General features: G+C 41.1%; 2 protein-coding genes across 3 annotated transcripts; both read left to right on the top strand.

Moving 5' to 3' along the window:
- The first annotated feature begins 340 nt into the window (after positions 1-340).
- ppl (periplakin) lies at positions 341-14935 on the top strand. Its single transcript, XM_076144070.1, has 22 exons — positions 341-589; positions 3912-4011; positions 4534-4688; positions 4804-4924; positions 6219-6344; positions 6761-6802; positions 7180-7341; positions 7435-7542; positions 7759-7854; positions 7941-8063; positions 8166-8312; positions 8639-8790; positions 8904-9007; positions 9199-9359; positions 9501-9679; positions 9804-9942; positions 10300-10493; positions 10863-11013; positions 11197-11280; positions 11363-11479; positions 11663-11755; positions 11868-14935. The coding sequence occupies exons 1-22, from the start codon at positions 537-539 to the stop codon at positions 14535-14537; spliced, it is 5277 nt and encodes a 1758-aa protein (XP_076000185.1). The 5' UTR covers positions 341-536; the 3' UTR covers positions 14538-14935.
- Positions 14936-16449: 1514 nt separating this feature from the next.
- LOC142993390 (actin-related protein 2/3 complex subunit 1A-A) lies at positions 16450-20782 on the top strand. 2 transcript variants are annotated; one of them, XM_076144071.1, is made up of 10 exons: positions 16450-16626; positions 17222-17345; positions 17776-17880; positions 18079-18301; positions 18403-18510; positions 18690-18896; positions 19022-19097; positions 19675-19865; positions 20199-20289; positions 20560-20782. In XM_076144071.1, the coding sequence occupies exons 1-10, from the start codon at positions 16465-16467 to the stop codon at positions 20563-20565; spliced, it is 1293 nt and encodes a 430-aa protein (XP_076000186.1). In that variant the 5' UTR covers positions 16450-16464; the 3' UTR covers positions 20566-20782. The 2 variants fall into 2 exon arrangements, with proteins under 2 accessions (XP_076000186.1, XP_076000187.1); XM_076144072.1 differs by having other exon boundaries at positions 16507-16626; positions 17177-17345.
- Positions 20783-21232: the final 450 nt, after the last annotated feature.

Below are 21232 nucleotides of genomic sequence, written 5' to 3'. Positions count from 1 at the left end.
CATTATTAGTCATCATTGCAAGCATAATTTTGCTCTTGTTTTCTGTGTATGACATCAACACTTGAGCATTGGTTGTCATAAAGCAGCAGGCTAACTTTGAGAGTTTAAAACAACATCACAAAGCTTTTTTGTATTCATTAATTTTTGCATTAATAAATACAAAAATACAAATGCTGCTACATGACATATGACATATGTCAGGAAAACTGCATTACACTGTATGTTTGCATTATACAACTGGGCCTGCAGGTCTGGGGGCGGGAATTAAACGTGTGGCCCCGCCCACTCGGTGCTATCTGACAGGTAGATGAAGGAAGAATAATCAGCAACACGTTTAAGTCCCACTGAAAGGTGCAGCGCTGCTTGTACAGTGTTGTTGTGGGTGGAGACATTTATATGTAGACATATCTCACACAAGCGAAGGAAAACACTCGGAAGACACATTCACACACACACACACACGGAGCCTCGCTTGTCCCGCTGGACTGTTTTGTTGGGAAATCCTTACAGGTGATCGTTAACAACATCCTGTCAAAATGTTCAAGAAAAAGAGCAAAACAAGCGTGGCCATTACACAACCAAAGACAACGTAAGTATTGTGCGATTGTATTACGCAGATCTCTTAGTTCGGGGTCTTGCAGAAACTGTGTTGTGTTTTATGTTTGTTTTGGGGAAAGCTCAGATAACATAATGTGCTACTTAGTTTGGGGTGTTGTAGAATCAATGGAGTCAATTGTTCAGATAACATATTATTGTACCGCTGGCTTGAACAAATATTTTAAATGCTATCGATTTGTATTACATGTGTCATGGAAACAAAATGACAGAGTCTTATTATTCCCTTTTCATTTCAGTGGTAATGTTAATTAAGTAGGGTTTCACCACAATACGTCTCAACGTTTATAGTGTTCGTCTACTCTTCCTCGTAAATCCACCGCGCTGTTCTGGTGGGTTAAAAACACGATTTGTTGCTATTTAACTATTTTATTCGCATTGAATCAACCAATACGCGGCGCTTCCCTGAGTTATAAAATGACCTATTTGTTCCCCGTGCAACAAGAGAACATGGCGTATCGACTTTCTTTATGCAAAACGAACATTAAGTAGGAACCAGACTGGGTCCGAACTCAGTAAAATGAAGATTTGTGCGATTTAATGTGTTTGAAAGAAAACTGCACTGTAAATTAGACTGCATACTTCGTGCTTTAAATCATGAGGAGGGCGTGTCTCTCTGGTTAAGCCATTGTAACTGGTTTGATAGGTTAAAGACAATGTGTAAGGAATTATTTGTGACCTTGCTCACACCACCACTCCCTCCTCCTCTGTCACTGTTAGTCGGCCCACAGGGTGTGTGTGTACGTGTGTGCGTGTGGAGTGTTCATCAGTGCCAGCAAACATTCACTTTTTGCAGAACTGCTTAAAGGCTTTGATGATGAATTCTGTCAATTACACATTTTATTTGACAATGATGATGTTGCAATGATGATATTATAAACGTTTGCTTATTGGCAGGAGGTGACATGTTTGTAACAGTGGTTGTCAAAATATTAAAAATAGTTGTTGCAATGATAATAACCAGTACATCAGGATTAAGTGGAGCTTCTTCAATCTGACACTGTGTCAACAAATACAACATATAACGTGCAAATTTAAACTTCACAAAAGGAGCATTACATCACTTTGTTGGATTGCATAAGTGCATTCACAGTAGGATTAACCGTTGCTGGTGAACTGTCAGTCTTTGTTTGGCTTATGACAGCTTCAAGTTGAAGAAGAATGTCCTGATGAGCTGAATTCAAGGATGGCTGGATTAGGGACCAGGGTCTGTGGATTGATGCCTAACTCTGCCCCACACAGTAATGTGTTTGCCCTGTTAAAGGGGTCTACACTTCAAACCCCCACCTGACAGATCAGTCAGACAATCCTAGAGAGCTGTACATGTTTGCCACCATGTGTTTGCATTTTAAAGACCAGAAAATCCCCTGAGAATGATTTTCAGTGGAATGTGCACAGACACACTTCGCATCTGCTTCTGCAAAGCTGTTATAGGTTGCCAGTTAAAACTTGTTCTGAACTTGTTTCAAATCAAACCAACAATGGCTTTGAAATAAAAAGGAAAGTGTCCAGTTTACTAATGGGAAGCTTTACGCAGTTTAAGAAGAGTTAATGAGCAGGTGTGGGAGAGTGTGTTTGTGCCAGACAGACAGATATGATGAGAGAGACATGCACACTATCTCTCATCGAAAAACATACACACACACCCACATTCGAAAAACATATAAATAGGAAACAGATGTAGAATCTCAGGAACTCAGTTTACTAGAGCCACTCCCTTATAATTTATTGGTTCACAAGAGTGTCATTCACTTATAATAGGAAACAGTACATTTGGAGATATTGGTAGATGGCAAGTAATCATGGGCTCCATTGCTCCACACTAAGACATTAGATTGGTGTTTGTAGAAAGTCATCAGACTAGGTGTGCCCAGTGTGAGACAAGAACCTGTTAAGCCAGTTCCCTTAACTTTAAGGAATGATAGTTCGCTGTAGACATCATTCTGAGTTTTATAGTTTGTATTGTGGCGGTCTGCTTCAAATTGCAAGAAAGCAAGAACAATGTGCTTTTATTTTTTCTCAGTCTGTCGGAGCTATTGTCAATTTGGTGTGTATTGTGAATCTCTGGATAAACTGGAGCCCAGAGTCTCTATGGTATCAAATTCTGATCCCTGAGGAAACGAAAAGTTGAGCAGAAACATGAATTCATTACCATAAAATTATTACACAGCTATAAAATGGATTTTTATGTGTGTACTAATAGACTACATTGATAGTTTGGTGCAGTGGATGTGTACCCACTGAACATGACATGGATGTGTGGTTCAGTGTCAGGGGTCAATGGTCAGACATTTTGAGGCTAGAAATTCAACTTGTAAGCCATTCAAGACGTATCAAAAATATTTAGCAGGTTACCACACTTATGATCTAACAGGCCGAGTACTTGACCCCCAGTGACCCCAGGGCATTTCGTCAAGTCAGTTTTTACATTTGTAGCCTTATAAGAATATGAAGGTTGTCTGTGTCAATAAAGACAGCAGCTCTGTGGCTTTATCCTATGGTCTTGTTCATGAATATTTGATTGAGTTAAACAAACACATATACAGCAGACATACATATTAGTAAAATCTTTTCCTAATGCTTGCTTACAGTGTATTACAAAAGAGATAGTACTCAGTCCCAATGCAATGCATTTAGGTGCAGTCTCAAGATATCTGTTTCCAAACCAAAATACAAACCTGACACTTGCATAGGTGCTATCAGTTCAGCCCCAGTGTGTTTACAGTATGGCCCCTTCATATCTAAAGTCCAGTTAGAGATACAATCCCCTGAATGTCATCCTGTATATACAGTTATGCAAGTGCAAATAATTTCAGCACCGCCAAAGTTTTGCCTGAATGTTGTTTTTGCAGTTATTAGGATCGTTTCTCTAAAACAAATATGCAATAAGCTGACTGTTTACTAAATTCTGTTAAGGTTCATTCCAGTCTGAAAGTAATTCTGTGTTGTAAATGAACTGCAGACTCACACAAATCCATGAATCACACACATAGAGGATTTCATGTCAATTTCCCTCCTTATGTCAGATCCCATAGATTTCTCTGTGAGCCACTTTGCTATCTTAGATTGTGTCGGTGGATCTGTTTAACCTATATGAGGGCACCAATATGAGGGTGATGACTCCTCTCTTGTGACTGAGGTTGTTTGCAGAGACCTTTAAATCACTGAATAATGTGATCCTTACCTATTGGTTCGTTCAACTTCTAAGAGCATATATACTATCTTGGTATCTATGGTATGGCAAGTGACAAAGTACCATCAAGGTTGTTAACATTTTCTTTATCTGTTCCCCCCAGTGCTCCATCTACAGAACTAAGTGCTCTGATCGAGAAGCTGCAGAAGAATGCTGATAAAGTGGAGAAGAACATCTATGATGTTGAACAGAACCTCAACAAGGTACAAACGCATTATTCAACACAGCACCACCCTAATAACCAATACCAGTACTTTATTGAACTGCTGCTGAAAATGGTCGTTGCCAATGCTGATAGGTAATACAAGAATAACTAATACACCTCAGAGTAGTAATCAGCAAAACATTAAGTGGTTTATAGAATGAGTTGTTCTCTATGTTAAAGTTTACTTAATTGATCCTTGAGTCTGTTAATTTACTACATTTACGTTTGAGTATAGTTCAAGTTACTACTGAATCCACTCACCACAACATCCATCTGAATTCAGAGTTTTGTTTGAGGGAAACTGGTGCCGATGGGGAAGAGATGGTCGAAAACGCATCAGCAAGACTCACCAATTACAACCAAGAAGCCCACTTAAAAATAGTCTCACTGCCATTTTAGCATTTGCCAAAGAATCTTGTACAGTCTTACCTGCAATCGCAGAAAAGAATTGAAGGCCATTGTGGTGTTTTTGTGTTTGAGATTGCTATTCGATTGACTTTGTTGCACATTTTTACTGCAGGATGTAAGTAAGATCAATGAGGGGAAGCAGCCGCTGTACCAAGATGACACCAACAAGAGAATCCTCAACTCCCTGGAGCAGCTCATCGGCCTGGACGAAGATGCTCACAATGCCAAACGCCTCCAGCATCCACAGGCTGAGATGATAGAGCAGGAGTGAGTCAGTCAATTATCACAGAATTTCTTCCTGTCCAGGCTGTATCAGGGTTATGTCATTGTTGCTGCAAGTTTTTCTCATTTTGACTTATCACCTGCTGTGGATCATCACCAGTATGAAGCAGCTGCGTGAGAGAGTGATGAAGCTGAGAGAGGACCATGACCGCATCTACCATCTGATCCGCACTGAGGGCCTGCCTAGCATCAACTGGGGCAACATGATGGATGAGAAACTGGTAAGAGCCACACCTACAATGTATACCAACACATATCAGTGCCACAATATCTGACAGTTTGTTAGTTGCTAACAGGCTACTGTCGATTTGATGGATAAGGGGTCAGTCCTGACAGTATCCCCATGACACCCTCAGCCATCATGTGCACACCGGCCTCATTGGACTCATCTCTGGTGGGGATGAGTCCGCCTACAGGTGGGAGACCGTCTGGTGAACCGGTGCAGGCAAAACAATCTGGAGCTTAATGCTCTGAAGACAATGGAGTTGGTTTTGACATATTCTTTTTGGTCAAAGAGAAACATTTCAGTCCTGCATTCTTTCAAGTTATAGTTGGGCACAACATAGATTTTCAGTCCTTCAAGGTTCCAGGAATGGGGAACGCTGTCGGATCCCTTCTTGTATTCTGTCTAAAGCATTCCTCTTCAGCTTCACACAATGTGTCACTTATCTTGCTGAGGAGCAGCAGGTCTTTGCAGCCCCTGTATGCCTTTCTGCAGCCTTTGGAAGGATGCCATTCTTTATGTAACTTTATATAAGGTTGGCAGGTAGCCAGCTGTTGATGACTTGTTCGACCTCTCGTACTGTGAAGTCACTTCATACACCAGATGGTATGTGCCAGTCTGTTTCTTCCTCCTATTGGATCCATGTTGCTTTGGCATTGTGGGTGACACCATCCTCCCAAATCCCACACCAAATCACTTCTACTTGCTGTTGAGGTAATGTTTCCTTGAAGGCACCAGAGACCCTCATATGCCCTTGATCACCCATGTTGAGATCCTTGGCAATGTAATAGGAACACATCACATCCTTGTATTGTTCCTTCCTCCACTGGCTCCCAGTTGTAGAGCTGGTTTAGAGGCCTGAGGATTCTGTGTGCGCATTCTCAGGCAGGCCAATTTGAGTACTAGACTTAGTCTGGAAACTACCTGAGGCAATGCTTCAAGAAATTGCAAAATAAATAACCAACTTTGCTTCTATTTATAATTTTTACTTTGTTGCTCTGTGGGCTACCAGCGGCATCTGGTGCATCTGGACGCCCAAGCGGTTGGCACGAAGCAATGGGCTTGGTCTTGCGCACTGTCGGCAGATGAAAGACACATACTATCTTTAATCTTTCCACTGCTTCCTCCATTTCAGGAGCAAAATAACCCTGAACAACAGTTTCTCCTTGGTCCTCTTAGCAGAATGAGTGACAGTAAAGCAAGTCCTGATTACTGCCATGAACACACAAACACAGACACAAACTCATTCACTTTCAGCTTATCCAACGTTATTGTGTTTTCTCCCTGCTTAGGACAACCTGAACAACAAGGGCTTTGGCCAAGACCTGCCCACAGTAGAGAACGAGGTAGAGGAGCACAACATCTTCCACAGTGAGGTGGAGGCCCTGGCTCCTCACATCACTGACTGTGGCGACAAGGTATAAACAACAACCCAAAAACAGTATTATTTGCCAGTGTATCCAAGATTTCTGCAGCTTTATTGTATATGCAGGATTATGATGATGATTACTAATTAAAGCAAAAATTATTGATGATTCTTTATGGCAAAAACATTTATTTCAGTAAGATAACATGCAGTAAAAACTTGAAACTTGTGATAATAGAGGAAAAGCAGGTGATATTTGCTAGGGTGTCACATTTCTACGCAGCTGACACTTTTGCTGTTATAACATTCTTTGTGTACATTTTTCATATTGAGAAAATGACGCAAGCCTGTTGTGACCTGATGTTTGTACATGTTTGCACACTGCAAACATGCCTCTCACTTTGAAAAACATTAGCTTTATCATCCCGTTTGTCCTTTTCTCACTACCAGTTTTCTCTCTTTCTGCAGGAATATGTTAGGAACCTTCAGCTGAAGTACAACAAACTCCTGGTAAGAAACCTTATGTGTGTAATTCTAATCAACTTACTGTAGACTGGTGATGTGTTTTATTTCTTATCACGTGGCTGTGTCATAGCCTGAGGGGTGTGATTAGTATAAGTTTGACACAAACACTGAAGTGCATGTTTGTCCTCTCAGTTGTTACTCACTTGATGTTAAGGAGTTTCAAACGTTTTCTGTACTGTATCGTTATGTGAGTTTGTGCATAGACGTAGACACATGTATGGGAACACTGTATGAAAACATATTTTTACTTTTGTGTGTGTATAATGATGATGAAAAACACAACACAATAATCTTTCTAATGCTTTCATACTTATAACTTAAGGGTTCACCATGTTTGTTCTGGTTTTCGTTCCCTTGGTTAGGCCAGCTCCAGTGCTCGTCAGCGCAATCTGCTGAGTTTGCGTGACTACATGCAGCGCTGCACCAATGAGCTGTACTGGATGGACCAGCAGGCTGAGGAGAGGATCAATTATGACTGGAGCGACACCAACCTGGACTACCCAGCCCGCCAGAGGCAGTATGAGGTAAGAGGAAGGAGGGACAGGACATCTGACGAAAGGTTTCAATTTGAATTTGTTTTTTAAATTCATCCCTGCACATCTATTTTGCCCTGACAGAACTTCATCAGTAAATGTCTGGAGTCTAAGGAGTCCACCATCACCAAGCTGAATGATGATGGAGAGAAGCTGATCGCAGCTGAGCATCCAGGGAAGAATGTGATTGAGGTACAGAGATTCAAATGAATGTTAAACTTTCATTTGTGTTTAACTGCATTCGGCATTACTATAACAAATGGAAAATACAGTTTTTCTCATAGTGTTATTTAAAGAAATAAGATCAATTAAATGAAGAAATAAAATAGCTTTTAGAGTTTTTGCTGCTGAGTTGCTGTAAATGAATGCTTACTGATGAAACACTCACTGTGTTGTCGTTTCGTTCAGGCTCATATGGAGGCGGTGCATGCCGACTGGAAGGAGTACCTCAATCTGCTCATCTGTGAGGAAAACCACCTCAAACACATGAATGAGTACCACAAGGTAAGACACACACAGGGCAGATACACATCCACAGCAACTTACACTGATAGAACTTTGGCTCATAAGTTTTTACTTGTGTGTGTCAGTACCACAAAGAGGCACGGGACACTCAGGACCTGATGAAGCGCTTGGATACAGAGGTCGGCCAAAAGTACAACCCAGAGTTCAAAGATGTGTACCAGATGGAGGGTCTTATCAGGGAACTTGATGTGAGTATATTTTGTTACCCACGCATCTCAAAATGACTATGAGTGAGTTAATGTAAAACGAGTGACAATTGTGGTGTGTGTGTGTGTGTGTTTGGGGGGTAGGATCAATCTAAAGCCATGGACCACTTTGATGAACGGGTCAAAGCCCTTCAGAAGCGCAGCCTGCAGGTTTTGCCTCTGCAGCTTCGCCGGGAGCCCACCAAGAACACGCTGCCCGTTGAGGCTCTGTGCGAGTTTGACACCGATGAGGTAAATACATTTATTTTTTAAATGATCCTAATAGTACAGTTTATATAATTAACCATTTACAATTTTACTTTTTGGTATTGAAAAAGTTTGAAATAGGTTTAACACAGAAGAATGTTCCATGATAATCAACCAGTAATGCTGGAAATAAGGAAACAATGCAGTACAAGGAAATGTGTGTAGACATTGTTGACACCATTCCAAAGGTGGTGTGAGCGTTATATGAAGCTTTATGTGCTGGATTTATGGTATCTTGACTCTAATTCCATTATTTAGAACGCAATCTAGAACATTTATTTCATCACACATGTTCTGTTTGACGTGCACAGGGACAGATTTTGCGTGGAGAGAGATACTCTCTGCTTAGGAACAATGACAACAAGTGGGACGTGAAGGACGCAGCTGGGCATAAAATCACTGCACCAGCCGTCTGCTTCATGATCCCCCCCACTGACCAAGAGGCAGTGTCCATCTCTGACAAGTGAGTATGGGCTGCTGTGGTCACGTCAGCATATCATACTTCAGATGACCTGCCTGCTGTACGAATCTTTCCTTCCAGTCAAGCATTAACAATTTCTGATGTCGTGTTTGCAGCCTGGCTAATCAGCAAAAAGGTATCAAGCAAAAGATGGCAGGCAGCAAGACGACGCTGCTGACACGCTTCAACGAGCTGAAGAAGGAGAGTGGTACTGGCACAGGTACATCATATTATCCCAGCCTCTCATTTTGATATTAACATTCTCCTTTTATACATACAAAAGAGTTCAACCCTCACTTGTACATTCCGCTTGTCTAATATTACCGACATCCATTGACTCTCCTAATGAATGTAGTTTTGGCAGCTCAATATTCAAATGCTCATTGATTGTGTGTCTGTGTGTGACCGCAGCAGACAAGCAGGAGCAGCAATGCCGCCAATCAATGGCTGGTCTGGATAAGGTAATCAGTGACCTAGACAAACAAGAGAAGGAGATTTACTCTCGAGTGCGCCCACCGCTGCAGCAAAACAGGGCACTGCAGGACAGCGCTGACCGTCTGCAGGATATGAGGGTATGAACAATTTATGACTCATTGTTACATTAAGCTTGAATCATCTCTCACAAAGAGTGGTGTATTCAAGTCCCTCACATTTAGCACAGATAGCTGAAAGAAAAGGCTTTGTTTCTCACCAACTCAAACCTTTCCCACCAGGACATTGTCACTGCTGTAAATAGAATTGAACCAGAGAAGTCCTCCAGAGTGCAAGAGGCAAACAGCTTCTTGGCCTCTAACCTGAAATGTGCCAGCAGCCCTCAGCTTCACAGCAAAGTGGATGAGGCCAACAAGAAGTACACGAAGGTTGAGCAGCTTCTTCAGAGTTCCCAGGAGAAGTACGGGATTTGATTTGTCTTATTTTTTTAAATTATGTAATTCAGTGTTAAATTGTTAATTTCTAATCAAGTGTGAAATTCAAAAATGCACTCTTTTCAAAAACGTATGTTGATTTTGTTTCAGGCTAAAGAATTCCAATAACCTGGAGAATTCACTTCAAAATGTCAAGACTATGCTGTCCACCTATGAAAACAAGCTGGCCAGGGAGGAGGTTGCTCCATCTGACATATCTTCTCTGGAGAAAACACAGCGGGAGCTTGGAGTAAGATATTCTTCTGAATACTTTATAATAATAATTCATTCATTCATTTGTTTTCTCTTTATTAGCAGTTTATAAACTGGCTAATACACAAACATTGGGTAAGGCTGACGGCTTTGGGTCAGTGGTTACAGATAGTCAAAGAAATATAGATATTTGATAGAACAAGTGAGACACATAAATGTGAATATGTGTGAGAAATGGGTTAGTCATCAGGGTTAGTTTCACTGCAATATGATTATTAACTGCCATCAGCCACCCAATTAGAAAGTAGTGCTTCATTCATATTTCCCTCATATTTTTCAGAGGAACAAAGTAGTCTACAAGGTTTTTATAAAATTTTTCCTCTTACTCTGGCAGGATATTGCATCAGAACTGAGAACCAAGAGGTCAGCAATTTCTGAGACAGAGCAGAACCTGCGCACAGCTAAAACCAGCTGTGACAACATGGCCACCAAATTCCAGGAACATTGCCCTGATATTGAGAGGCAGGAAGCTGAGGTCCAAAAGATCAACAGGCGCTTCAATAATCTCAACAGGCAGACTGACACGAGGTGAGACATTCATATTGATACAGTTACAATGACAGGTATGCAAACAAATTACAGTTATTAAGATAAGGAAACATTGTAGATAAGAAGATTAAGATTGATCTAGTTGCATTAAACCAGGTGAGCAAAGAAATCACCCACTGGTATAGTATTCATGTTGTATATATGTAAATATATTTCCACCATAAGGTGTCTGAAGCAAAGGTACAGTCAGGGAATCATGCAGAAGAACTTGCCGTGCATTTAGAATCTCAAGAATTGTAGTATTTAATCTTTTATTCAAAATTTCAGTTAATTTCTCTTAATACATAAAGATAACTCCACATAAGGTCTACATGATGATCTGACCCTGACCCTATTGTTGTGTTGCAGGTCTCAAAGCTTGCAAAGAGCCAAGATGTCATACAACAATTACAGCAATGATTATGACAATCTGAACAGCTGGCTGTCTCGTGTCCCAAATTATGAGCCACGTGAAACTGATGATACGAGACAGATTGAGACCAAGCTGAAGAATCAGAGGGTGAGAATCACACACAAATGCTTATACACTGTATATTTGGTTATATGGTATGGTTAATGCCTGGGACCAGGCTCAAATGACATCAGTTTTAAAAGTCCAGCGATCAATACATTTGAATGATAAGCCCACTCAGTTGATCTCTCAGTTTATTGAAAGACTTGACATTTACTGTTTCATCTGCAGAATCTACTGTCTGATATTGCAAGGAAGGAGTCTGACTTGAACAATGTCTCCAAAAATGCCCAGCTTTACCAACAAGCTACCAGGGTAAGTTTACACAGTATACTTGCTGAAATACAGAAAGATGGTAGGGATACGATCCATTCCTTCATTGTTTGTGTTTATGTAGGACTACGAGAATGAGACCGAGAGGTTCAGATCTGTCCTTGATCTTGAGGATGGACTTGTACCTCAGACATACAAGAGGAGCAGACTAGAGTCACCTTCATTAAGAGTCAAGGCAGAGGTGAGATATACAGCCAGATCATTTGATTCTATTCTATTGATAAGATGACACACTATGCCACTCATGGTTATTTAACATCAATTTAGTTTAAATTGGGGTGGGTACAGAGAAGAAATTCTTACGGTATTGATGAATTGTAAACTTAAAATCTAATGTGTCCATTTTTTATTTAATTGTTTTCAGGAAGCTGCTATTGAGGCTAAATTTACTGAGGTGAATGCACTGAACAAACAGAAACTTCAAAATCTTGAGTTTGCCCAAGGCCTTCTCAACCAGGTAAACATATTTCTTACATCATCATCATCACCATAATAATAATAATAATAATAATAATCATAATGATAATAATAATAATAATAATAATGATAATAATACATTCCCGACATAGCAACCTGAGATCTCCATGATCCAGTCTACAAATGTCCAGTCAGTTCAGGCTGCTCCTGGAGAAGAGCCTTGGAGAATCAAAAAGCAATTGGAGGATGAGATTCAGAGGAGAGAGCAGCTGGAGAAAGAAATTGAGACTATCCAGACTGACATCTATGTTCTCGAAGGACAGAAACCCCAGGATACAATTGTCAAGAAGGAGTTGATCAAAAAAGTTCCTGATCCCCAGCTCGATGAAGAAGTCCACAAGGTCCAGCAGAAGCTCTCAGAGGAGCGTCGCACTACGCGCGTGTTGGAGAATGACCTTGATATAATGATGGTAAAGGTGCGTGGCCTTGAGACAGAGGTCAAAGAAGGAGCACAACAATACACGGTTAAAGAAGTCTTGCGTATAGAAAGGGACCGTGGTCAGGAGGAGGAAATGCGTAAGCTTCGAGAGGACCTGGATGAGCTACGAAGGCAGAAGTTGATTAAAGACAATGAGCTGATTGACATACAAAAGCAGGTGACTATTCTGTCTGAGGAGAAGAACAAGGAACAGGAGATTATTACTGAGGAGGAAGTCATCAAAGTCCAGAATGACCCCCAGCTAGAAAATGAGTACCGGGTGCTCCTTGACAGAAGGCAGAAGGGAACAGAAGGAAGAAAGCAGCTGGAGGATGAACTGCTGTTTCTTCAGGAGAAGCTTCGAAGGCTGGAGAAGGAGAAATCAATGGCTGAGGAGAAGATTTCCATCAAGGAGGTGCTGAAAGTGGAGAAAGATGTAGCCTTTGAGAGGGAAGTGGAAAACCTTAGGAGGCAATATGAGGATGAGAAGACCAAACGCAGGTCTTTCCAGCGAGAAAAGGCTGACCTCCAGAGGAAAATTGCCAGCTTAGAGGAGGAGAAATCCAAGGTTATTGTTCAAGAGAAGGTGCGGGAGATTGTCCGCCCTGACCCCAAAGCTGAAAATGAGGTGGCCAACCTCCGTCTTGAGCTGGTAGAGCAGCAGAGGCGAGGTAAAGATTCAGAGCTCCAGCTTAGATCCCTTCAGGATGAACTGACCACGCTTAGGAATAGAGGTCCTAAAGTGGAGATCAAAGAAATTATCAAAGAGGTAATCAAATACAAGACAGATCCACAAACTGAAAGAGAATTGGAGAGACTTCGCAATGACATTGTAGATAAAACCCACAACACTGAGAAGTCTGAGATGGAGATCCGTCAGCTTCGTGATGAAATTCAAAGATGGAAGGACACCAAGCCCCAAGTTCAGACTAAAGAGGTTGTCAATGAAGTGCTGCAATACAGAGAGGATCCCAAAACAAGGGAGGAGATTGAGACTCTAAAGAGAAAACTGGCTGATGAACAGAAGAAACGGCTCGACCTTGAGGGGGAACGGTCAGAACAGGAGGACAAGATTAGACTCAGGAAGATGGATCTTTCTCAGGTCCGACAAAAGATTGTGCAGCAAGAAGTGATCAAGATGGAAGAGGATCCTATCCTGAAATCAGAGTGTAGCACCTTCACCCAAAATATCAGCAATGAGCAGAGGCAGAAAGAGAGCCTGAAATCTGAACTCTACCAATTGCAGAAACAGAAGAATGATCTGGATCTTCAGCTGGAAGAATTGGAGCGTGAACGCAGGGCAAGACGTGATGCTGAACTGGAGATTCAGAGGCTTAGGGTCAGACTTAGTGATCTGGAGATCCGGGACAAAGAGAATCGTGAGAAGGTGACTGTCAAACAGAAGGTAGTCTTGCAGCAAGATCCTCAACAGGAAAAGGAACATTCCATCCTCAGACTACAGCTGGATGAAGAGAAGCACAAGCACACTCTGCTAGAGAAAGAGCTGAATGCCCTAATCCAGCAGCAGCTCAGCCTGGAGAAGATAGACGTGAAGGAAAGGGTTGTACGTACTGAGAAAGTCCAGGTTGAGAGGGACCCAGAGGCTGAGATTGAAATTGAGAACCTGAGGAGGACTCTTGAAGAAGAGAAAAGAAGAAGGCGAGAGCTTGACCAGGAGTTGACCACCCTTACTTCCAGGCTCTCTGATATGGAGTTCTCAAACACAAAGTCCACTAAGGAACTGGACTACATCCGTGATGAAAGTACTCGTCTACAGCAAGAAAACCAGAGGTTGCTGAATGAGATCCGTAAGCTTCGGTCTGAGATCGACATTACCAGCAAAGAGACTCAGATCATTACTGAGTCAGCACCAAGGGAGGATGGGAAGAACCTGGAGTTTAGGCTTGATTCGCTGCAGAGGGAACTTGCAGAGCTCAGAAGTATAACCAGCCAGAAGGATGGGGAGATTGAAAAACTCCAAAAGAATCTTGCAGCAGTGAGAATTAAGAGGGAACAGCGAGAGAGTCATCTGCGTAGGTCTATAGTTGTCATTGACCCAGACACAGGGAAAGAGATGCGGCCAGAGGAAGCCTACAAGCTGGGGCTGATTGACTGGAACATGTTTGTAAACTTGCAGAGCCAGGAATGTGACTGGGAGGAGATTACAGTCAAGGGTCCCAAAGGAGAATCATCTGTTCTTCATGACAGAAAATCAGGGCAAAAATTCTTGATTGATGATGCCTTGCGCCTTGGGCACATCAATAATTACCAGCTTCAACAGTACATAAACAAAGAAATCTCCATTCAAGAGTTTGGGGTAATGGTGTCGGGCAAGACCAACTAAATAAATCTCATATCTACAAGACTTTATTTCCACTCTGAAACTGTTTCCTGAAGTGTCACTTCAATTCTGACTTTCATTTTACAGTGAATGAGCATTCTTCTGTACTTCATTCTTGATTCTTAAATGCACAATGTATTTATTACCCTACGCAGTACAATTTTGGTTCCCAAACTTTTAAGAAACGAATTACACTAATGAATTATGAACTGATATGTCTGTTGTTACTGCAAATTTGAAATATGCTATTACTGATCTTAATATTCTTGCATTGGTTACCAGGGTAAAGACATTGATTTGATTAAGATGTAAAGAAATACACCAGGGTACTATTTATGGGGGATTGTCTGGGTTTATTCAATGTGTGCTTTCTACAATCCTAAATAAAACTAATAAAAATGGTTGTGTTTTGCATATTCATCACTTTCTTTCATCAAAATACACATTTATATCAGTACTGAGGAAAATGTGGAACTTCTGAAGTATGTTCAATTCAATTCATTTATATAGCACCAAATTACAACAGACGTTATCTCAAGGCACTTTACATTCAGAGCCTTTAAAGAAGTCCAACATCCACACACAGAGGCACAGCAACAACAAGGAAGGTACAGTGTAAATATAACTAATGATATGAATACTAATAGCAGGACAGGGTCTTCCTCTCTATGGAAGCAACCTGTGAGAAAAGAGACACAGAAAACTGGGGAAGAAATAAAGTTGGTGAAATGGATGCATAATGCAATGACATGGATATGCACAGAGAGAGGAGCTCAGTGCATCATGGGAAGTCCCCCAGCACTCTCAGCCTATAGCAGAATAAGTAAGGGCTGGTCAAGCCTTCCTAGTTATTGTCAGCACACGTGCAGCTGCATTCTGGACCAACTGGAATGTCTTAAGAGACTGATTAGGGCAGCCTGATAATAATGGAAATAATGTCACAAAATAATGTAATTGTGAGCAATTTATCTTAGATTTACTCAGGCTGTCCAGAAAAGAAAGAGGAAAAAAAAGACATTTAAATAACATCTACACACAAAATCTTACAGTACATGCATGAGAAAAATGTACATACTTCACTGCCTTGGGACTTGGGTCAGAGGAAAAAGAGCAAGGTAATTAAAGGTTGTTCAGCAGTCTTCCAGAAATAAATTGTTTGCAGGAATTTTAATTGCATCGACCACCAATGGTTATTGGTAGTATGGAAATGAGAATGAGGTGTTTATTTGTAACATCACAACAGGAACAACCAGGATGTCAAAGTTCATCTCAAGGTCTTTAAAATAAGAACATGTTTTACTACTGTTTGTGCATTGCTGTTTGTGCTATGACAAAAATAAAGCTGATTGATCTTAAGTTTTATTTTCATCAAATCACAGTTTCCATTGTCATCCTTCCTATACCTCTACAACTTCTATCTATCTGTGCAAAATGCGCAAATCAGGTGCCACCATGTTAAGTGCAAGACCAATTGTGTGAGAAGGGGAATGACATTCTGATTCATAAGGAGATAAAGGACAGTTCTGGAATGATAGAAAATGTACATTAATCTAACCCACTCCAGGAATCAGCACACTGTCAGAGAGAGCTGCAGTTCAAGTTCAGGTACTCACTTAGACTAGAACTTAGACTGTTTTGTTTTTACTGAAATAACTTTTCTTGGTTCACTTTATAGGTTAACAAAAATAAATACATTTATCTTTCTATCAGTCTCACTTCTTTGTCTTTCTTCTATCTTTGCTCTCCTTTACTCTGCTCACTCTTGGCTCCACCCCCGACCTCTCAGGTACTTATCTGATCTGATATAATAAACTTTGTGCTTAGTTGTGCTTATCACATGTAAAAATGTACTTTAGCTTAAACACACATTGTGTCGCGTTACCTGCTAAATGGAGTGTTTATCGCAGCAGCAGTGTCCTGGATTTGAGGCATGTTCAAACACACCCACTTTTCTCTTATTAATACCTTAGTCACCTCCTTCACTCAAGCTCTTTGCACAGCCTTATTCCTGTCGACTGCCCAGAGTCCAGGAATACAGCTGCAAACCTTCACTTCCATCTGCTCACACATACAAGGAAATAACACAACAAAGGTAAGATATGCTACAACCTATTTGTTTTCTTAGTCATGTTTGATTTCTAATGAAGCCAAGCCCGTCTGCTTTACGCTGATACTCCACCTAAGTAATGCCTGGAATGTACTGCTGTGTACCAGTCTTTAGTCTTACTGGAATCCACTTTGGCTCATAACCTCAAATATGTTGACATTATTATTTATATAAACCTTGTCTGTGTCCCTCAATCACGTACAGTTAATCATTAGGAAGCAGTATAAAATTACTACACGTCTGCATGTTTTTTATCTGATAATGATACACACTTATGTTTGTCAAAAGCAATCAATTATAGACTGAGCGTAAATGAAAGTAAACACACACCCTCAAGTGTCAAATGTCCCAGAGTTATGATTTGTTGTTTTGGTGATTGTTTTATCAAATTCTTTGTCAGACTGGCTGCTCCCCGTGAGGACAGAGGAACATTTAAGAAGATAAAAGATTAGATTTGCACAAAAATCTGGGCACCACTTGCTCACAAATTAAGTTGTATGAGCTGTGCCTTATCCCCAAAAATGCTGTTTCTCAGTAAAGTGTGTCCCTCTCCTTCCTGATTGCACCACTGAAACTGCAGCAACAGAGAGACGCTCCTGTTCCAGCAACATTCCAGCAACCCTCCCTGCTCTGTTCAGACATGTCACTGTACAGCTTTGGCCTGGAGCCACTCTCCTGCCATGCCTGGAACAAAGACAGGACACGTACGTGAAATTGAAATCCAATCTAACTGCATTTCCTTACAGAGACAGACATATGAACATCTATGTGCATGTAAAGTTTTTGAGTATACAGATAACATATCACACAAAGATCCACTCACACTCAAGTTTCTGTATGATACCATCATAACATATGGGTGTGGCTATCTAGTATATGTTGTAATATGTAGGTGTGGAAACGCAACAAAGCTCATAGTCCATTTCCTGTAATAAGAATCAGATCCTATATGGCTATCTTGGCCAATTTAATGCATTTAGAGCTTGCAGAATACAAAATGTGCTCACAGCATAACTTTATACTTCTGTCTGCATGGCAGCTGTTACACTTTCACTGCTGCTTGCAATTACTATCCATTAATAAATGATTACTATGTGCACTTATGCAGGGTTGTGTACACTTATTTCACTACAGAGATTGCTGTGAGTCCCAACAACAATGTGGTAAACATCTATGAGAAGAAAGACAAAGAATGGATCAAGATCCATGAGCTGACTGAGCACAGTGGACGCATCACAGGTACTGCAGCTTAGATTTCCTAACAAACTGATGGCTAAAGGTCCAGTCCGACTGAAACAATACACAATAAGAAAACCAGTTAAAAGACATGTGTTTGCATGTTTGATTCAGCAAACTGTTATTGTCCTGTCCTTGTTGGAAGCTTGATTCTTGTATACTTGCCATGTCACTTGAATGAAGCCATGACCATGTCTGCAGGTGTTGACTGGGCCCCCGAATCCAACCGCATCGTAACATGTGCATCTGACCGCAACGCTTACGTCTGGACCCTGAAGGATGCTGTGTGGAAGCCCACCCTGGTCCTGGTGCGCATTAACCGAGCTGCAACCTGTGTGAAGTGGTCACCACTGGAGAACAAGTTTGCCCTGGGCAGCGGAGCTCGAATCATCTCTGTCTGCTACTTTGAGGAGGAGAATGACTGGTGAGCAATGTATCATCAAAACAAAACTATTATATGTTATATGTTATATGTGAGTGTTTAGACAGTCTGGTTTGGCAGTAATGGTTTTCCCTCTTTATCAGGTGGCTGAGTAAGCACATCAAGAAGCTCATTCGCTCCACGGTGCTGAGTCTGGCATGGCATCCCAACAACATTCTGCTGGCTGTGGGCTCTGCAGACCTTCACTGCAGGTTAGACACTCAAAATCTCAGCTTGGGCATCTCTGCTAAGGATGAGGAGCATTCAGGAGTATTTACAAAAGTCTCTCAGAGGAATACACACAACTGAATATGTGCTCAGTAAAGCTCAGTGGGCAGAGCTGAAGAGCCACACTTTGTGACTGTCATTGTCTCCATGCTGTCCTTGTCAGGGTCTTCTCAGCCTATATTAAGGACATTGAGGACAAACCTGGCCCCACTGCCTGGGGGGCCAAGATGCCTTTTGGGGAGGTGCTGCTGGAGCATAAAGACTGTGGAGGCTGGGTGCACAGCATCTCTTTCTCCTGCAGTGGAGACCAGCTGGCTTGGGTGGCCCACAACAGCAGCATCGCTGTAGCTGACGCCACTCAGGGGAAAGAGTGAGTACTGCAAACAACCACAATGATTGCTGAAAAGGGCCTATAGAGGAATTTCTCCACCTGAACAGATGTACTTGGTTCACGTAGTGCATTTTGTGTTTTTACTTTGACTTCTCTCTCTACAGGGTGACCCAGCTCACCACAGACCATCTGCCTCTACTGAGTGTGCTCTATGTCAGCCCCACTGAGATTGTTGCTGCGGTAACTATTACCTGTTCTGTTTGTGAGGAAATTATAACTGTTTGTACATTGTTTCTTTATGAACCTTTGTACCTTATGTTGAAGCATTGTTATACTCTTATGTCCCTGAATTGCAGATTTTACAAAATGCTGTGTGTGCATTGCTTGACGGCAAATGCACTATTGTCATATTAAGATTAAGATTTCAATTGCAATGTTATTTAATGTTTTGAAAATGATGCAGGCCTACACCAACAAGTTATTATAGTCAGCCCACCTTGTGTTCTTATTCACATTCATTTTGAATGGGAGGAATGACTTGACTTACCTGTGAACAGTGACAGACACAAAGCAGCATCTAAAATGACCCGAACATCATCATCAGTTTGTCATTATCCAGAAAACATATCAGGATAATAATATTCCACTTACTTTAAGGTTTAAAAGGGGTCTTACAGTAATAAAGTCTTCAAACTTCCTATAGCAAACTTATTACCTCAGCCTAATTTGTTTAGTGTAGCTTTATGGAAACTGTCACAATTCCCTTAAACATTGAAAAAATTCTTGCTATTTATATCCTTCATCCATTTTCCTTTAGGGTCACAACTGTTGCCCCTACCAGTACAGTTATAAGGGTGTGGGTGCTCTGGAGTTTGTAAAGAAGTTGGATATCCCCAAGCAAAGTGTCAGGGGCAGCTTGTCAGCCATGCAGCACTTCCGCAACCTGGACAAGAAGGCCCTTGACGAAGACAGCACCGATCTGACAACCCTGCACCAGAACAGCATCACGTAAAGGCCTCATTCCAATTTGCATGCATGCTTATATTCCAACGTTAGTCTGTACTATGAGTAAGTTGTGCAGGAGGGTTGTGTAAATTGAGGAGGGTTGTGCAGCCTTGGTATAAGTATGAGGCGTCTGAGTGACGCTCTTTGAATTTGAATGCCTCAATCTATCGTCAAATACTTATTCTGTAGTGTGTTTCATCTCAAAAAAGAGTTGCTAACAGAAAATAAACGTAATTATTAATTATTAATATTATTGGTGATGCTAGACGTCGTAACAATATGTAATTATAAATTTAAAATGTCATAACTGTGTGTGTGTGTTTGTATGTCCTGCAGGCAGCTGTGTGTTGTATCTGGGGAGAGTGCTAAGGTGGAGCGGTACAGCAGCGTGGGTCTGGATGGAGCCATGGTGCTCTGGGATTTTAAGGTACAGACATTTAGACATACTGAACCATTGAAAAAGATATACCAGCAATAAAAAGCTTCTATATTGATTTGAATCACATATCTATTTGATACTTGACCTGATTATGTTTTGTTTCCATCTGCATAATATAGTAGATTTGTTTGTTTATCAGGAATACTAAAACAGTTGTGTAAAAGTGGTTAAGAAGAATGTCCACTTTTCAATTATGGAACGATCCACCATGTGCATGTTTGAATTAATTTAACATGATTGTGTTTTCTAATTTTGCAGCACTGAGACAATGCAGCTGTCAACCCTTTGGAGAATCAAAGGATCATTTCTGCAACAATCATACTTGTGAAATACAACTTCCAATCAATCCCTGTGCAGAGCATGGATTGGCATACAGTCCATATCTCCTTTAACTACACTGTCTCAGGACACGCTCATTGTGATTTCTGTCAAATCAATGCTTTTGAACAAATAAAGATTATATTTACAGGGAAGACAATAATTCAATTGTTAACATTTGCCCATTTGTGTTTCCTCTGTATAGAGATGTGTCTAATTTTTACTTCACACTGCATGTGTATTTATAAAATATCTTTAGGGCCGCTATCAACACATATATAGCACCTAAGTGTGGCCTTGGTGCTCAATACTGCCCCCCACCTGCTCCCATTGTCTCAGTTAAGATGAACATCCCACAGCCTGTTTACCTTAATGGGTTTAGTTCTCTTCTTTCTCTCTGTCTCTGCTTCTCTCTCTCTCCTCCCCCAAGTAAGAAACAACAACAACTGATCAATTATTCATCACCAACAACGCAATTATACACAACCTGAAATGTATAAGTCATTGGCTCAGGTCATCATCTCATCGTCTCCTTATGCACTTTGCCCAAATGTGTATCATTTCCTAGGTCACAACCAACATGTCTTTCCTTTTTTCTCTTTCCTTCTTGTTT

This window comes from Genypterus blacodes, unplaced genomic scaffold (genome assembly GCF_046128005.1).
Source record: "Genypterus blacodes isolate CSIRO-AG114 ecotype Tasmania unplaced genomic scaffold, CSIRO-AGI_Gbla_v1 ptg000028l_1, whole genome shotgun sequence".
Lineage (NCBI taxonomy): Eukaryota > Metazoa > Chordata > Actinopteri > Ophidiiformes > Ophidiidae > Genypterus > Genypterus blacodes.
This window is presented reverse-complemented; position numbering and strand designations above follow the sequence as displayed.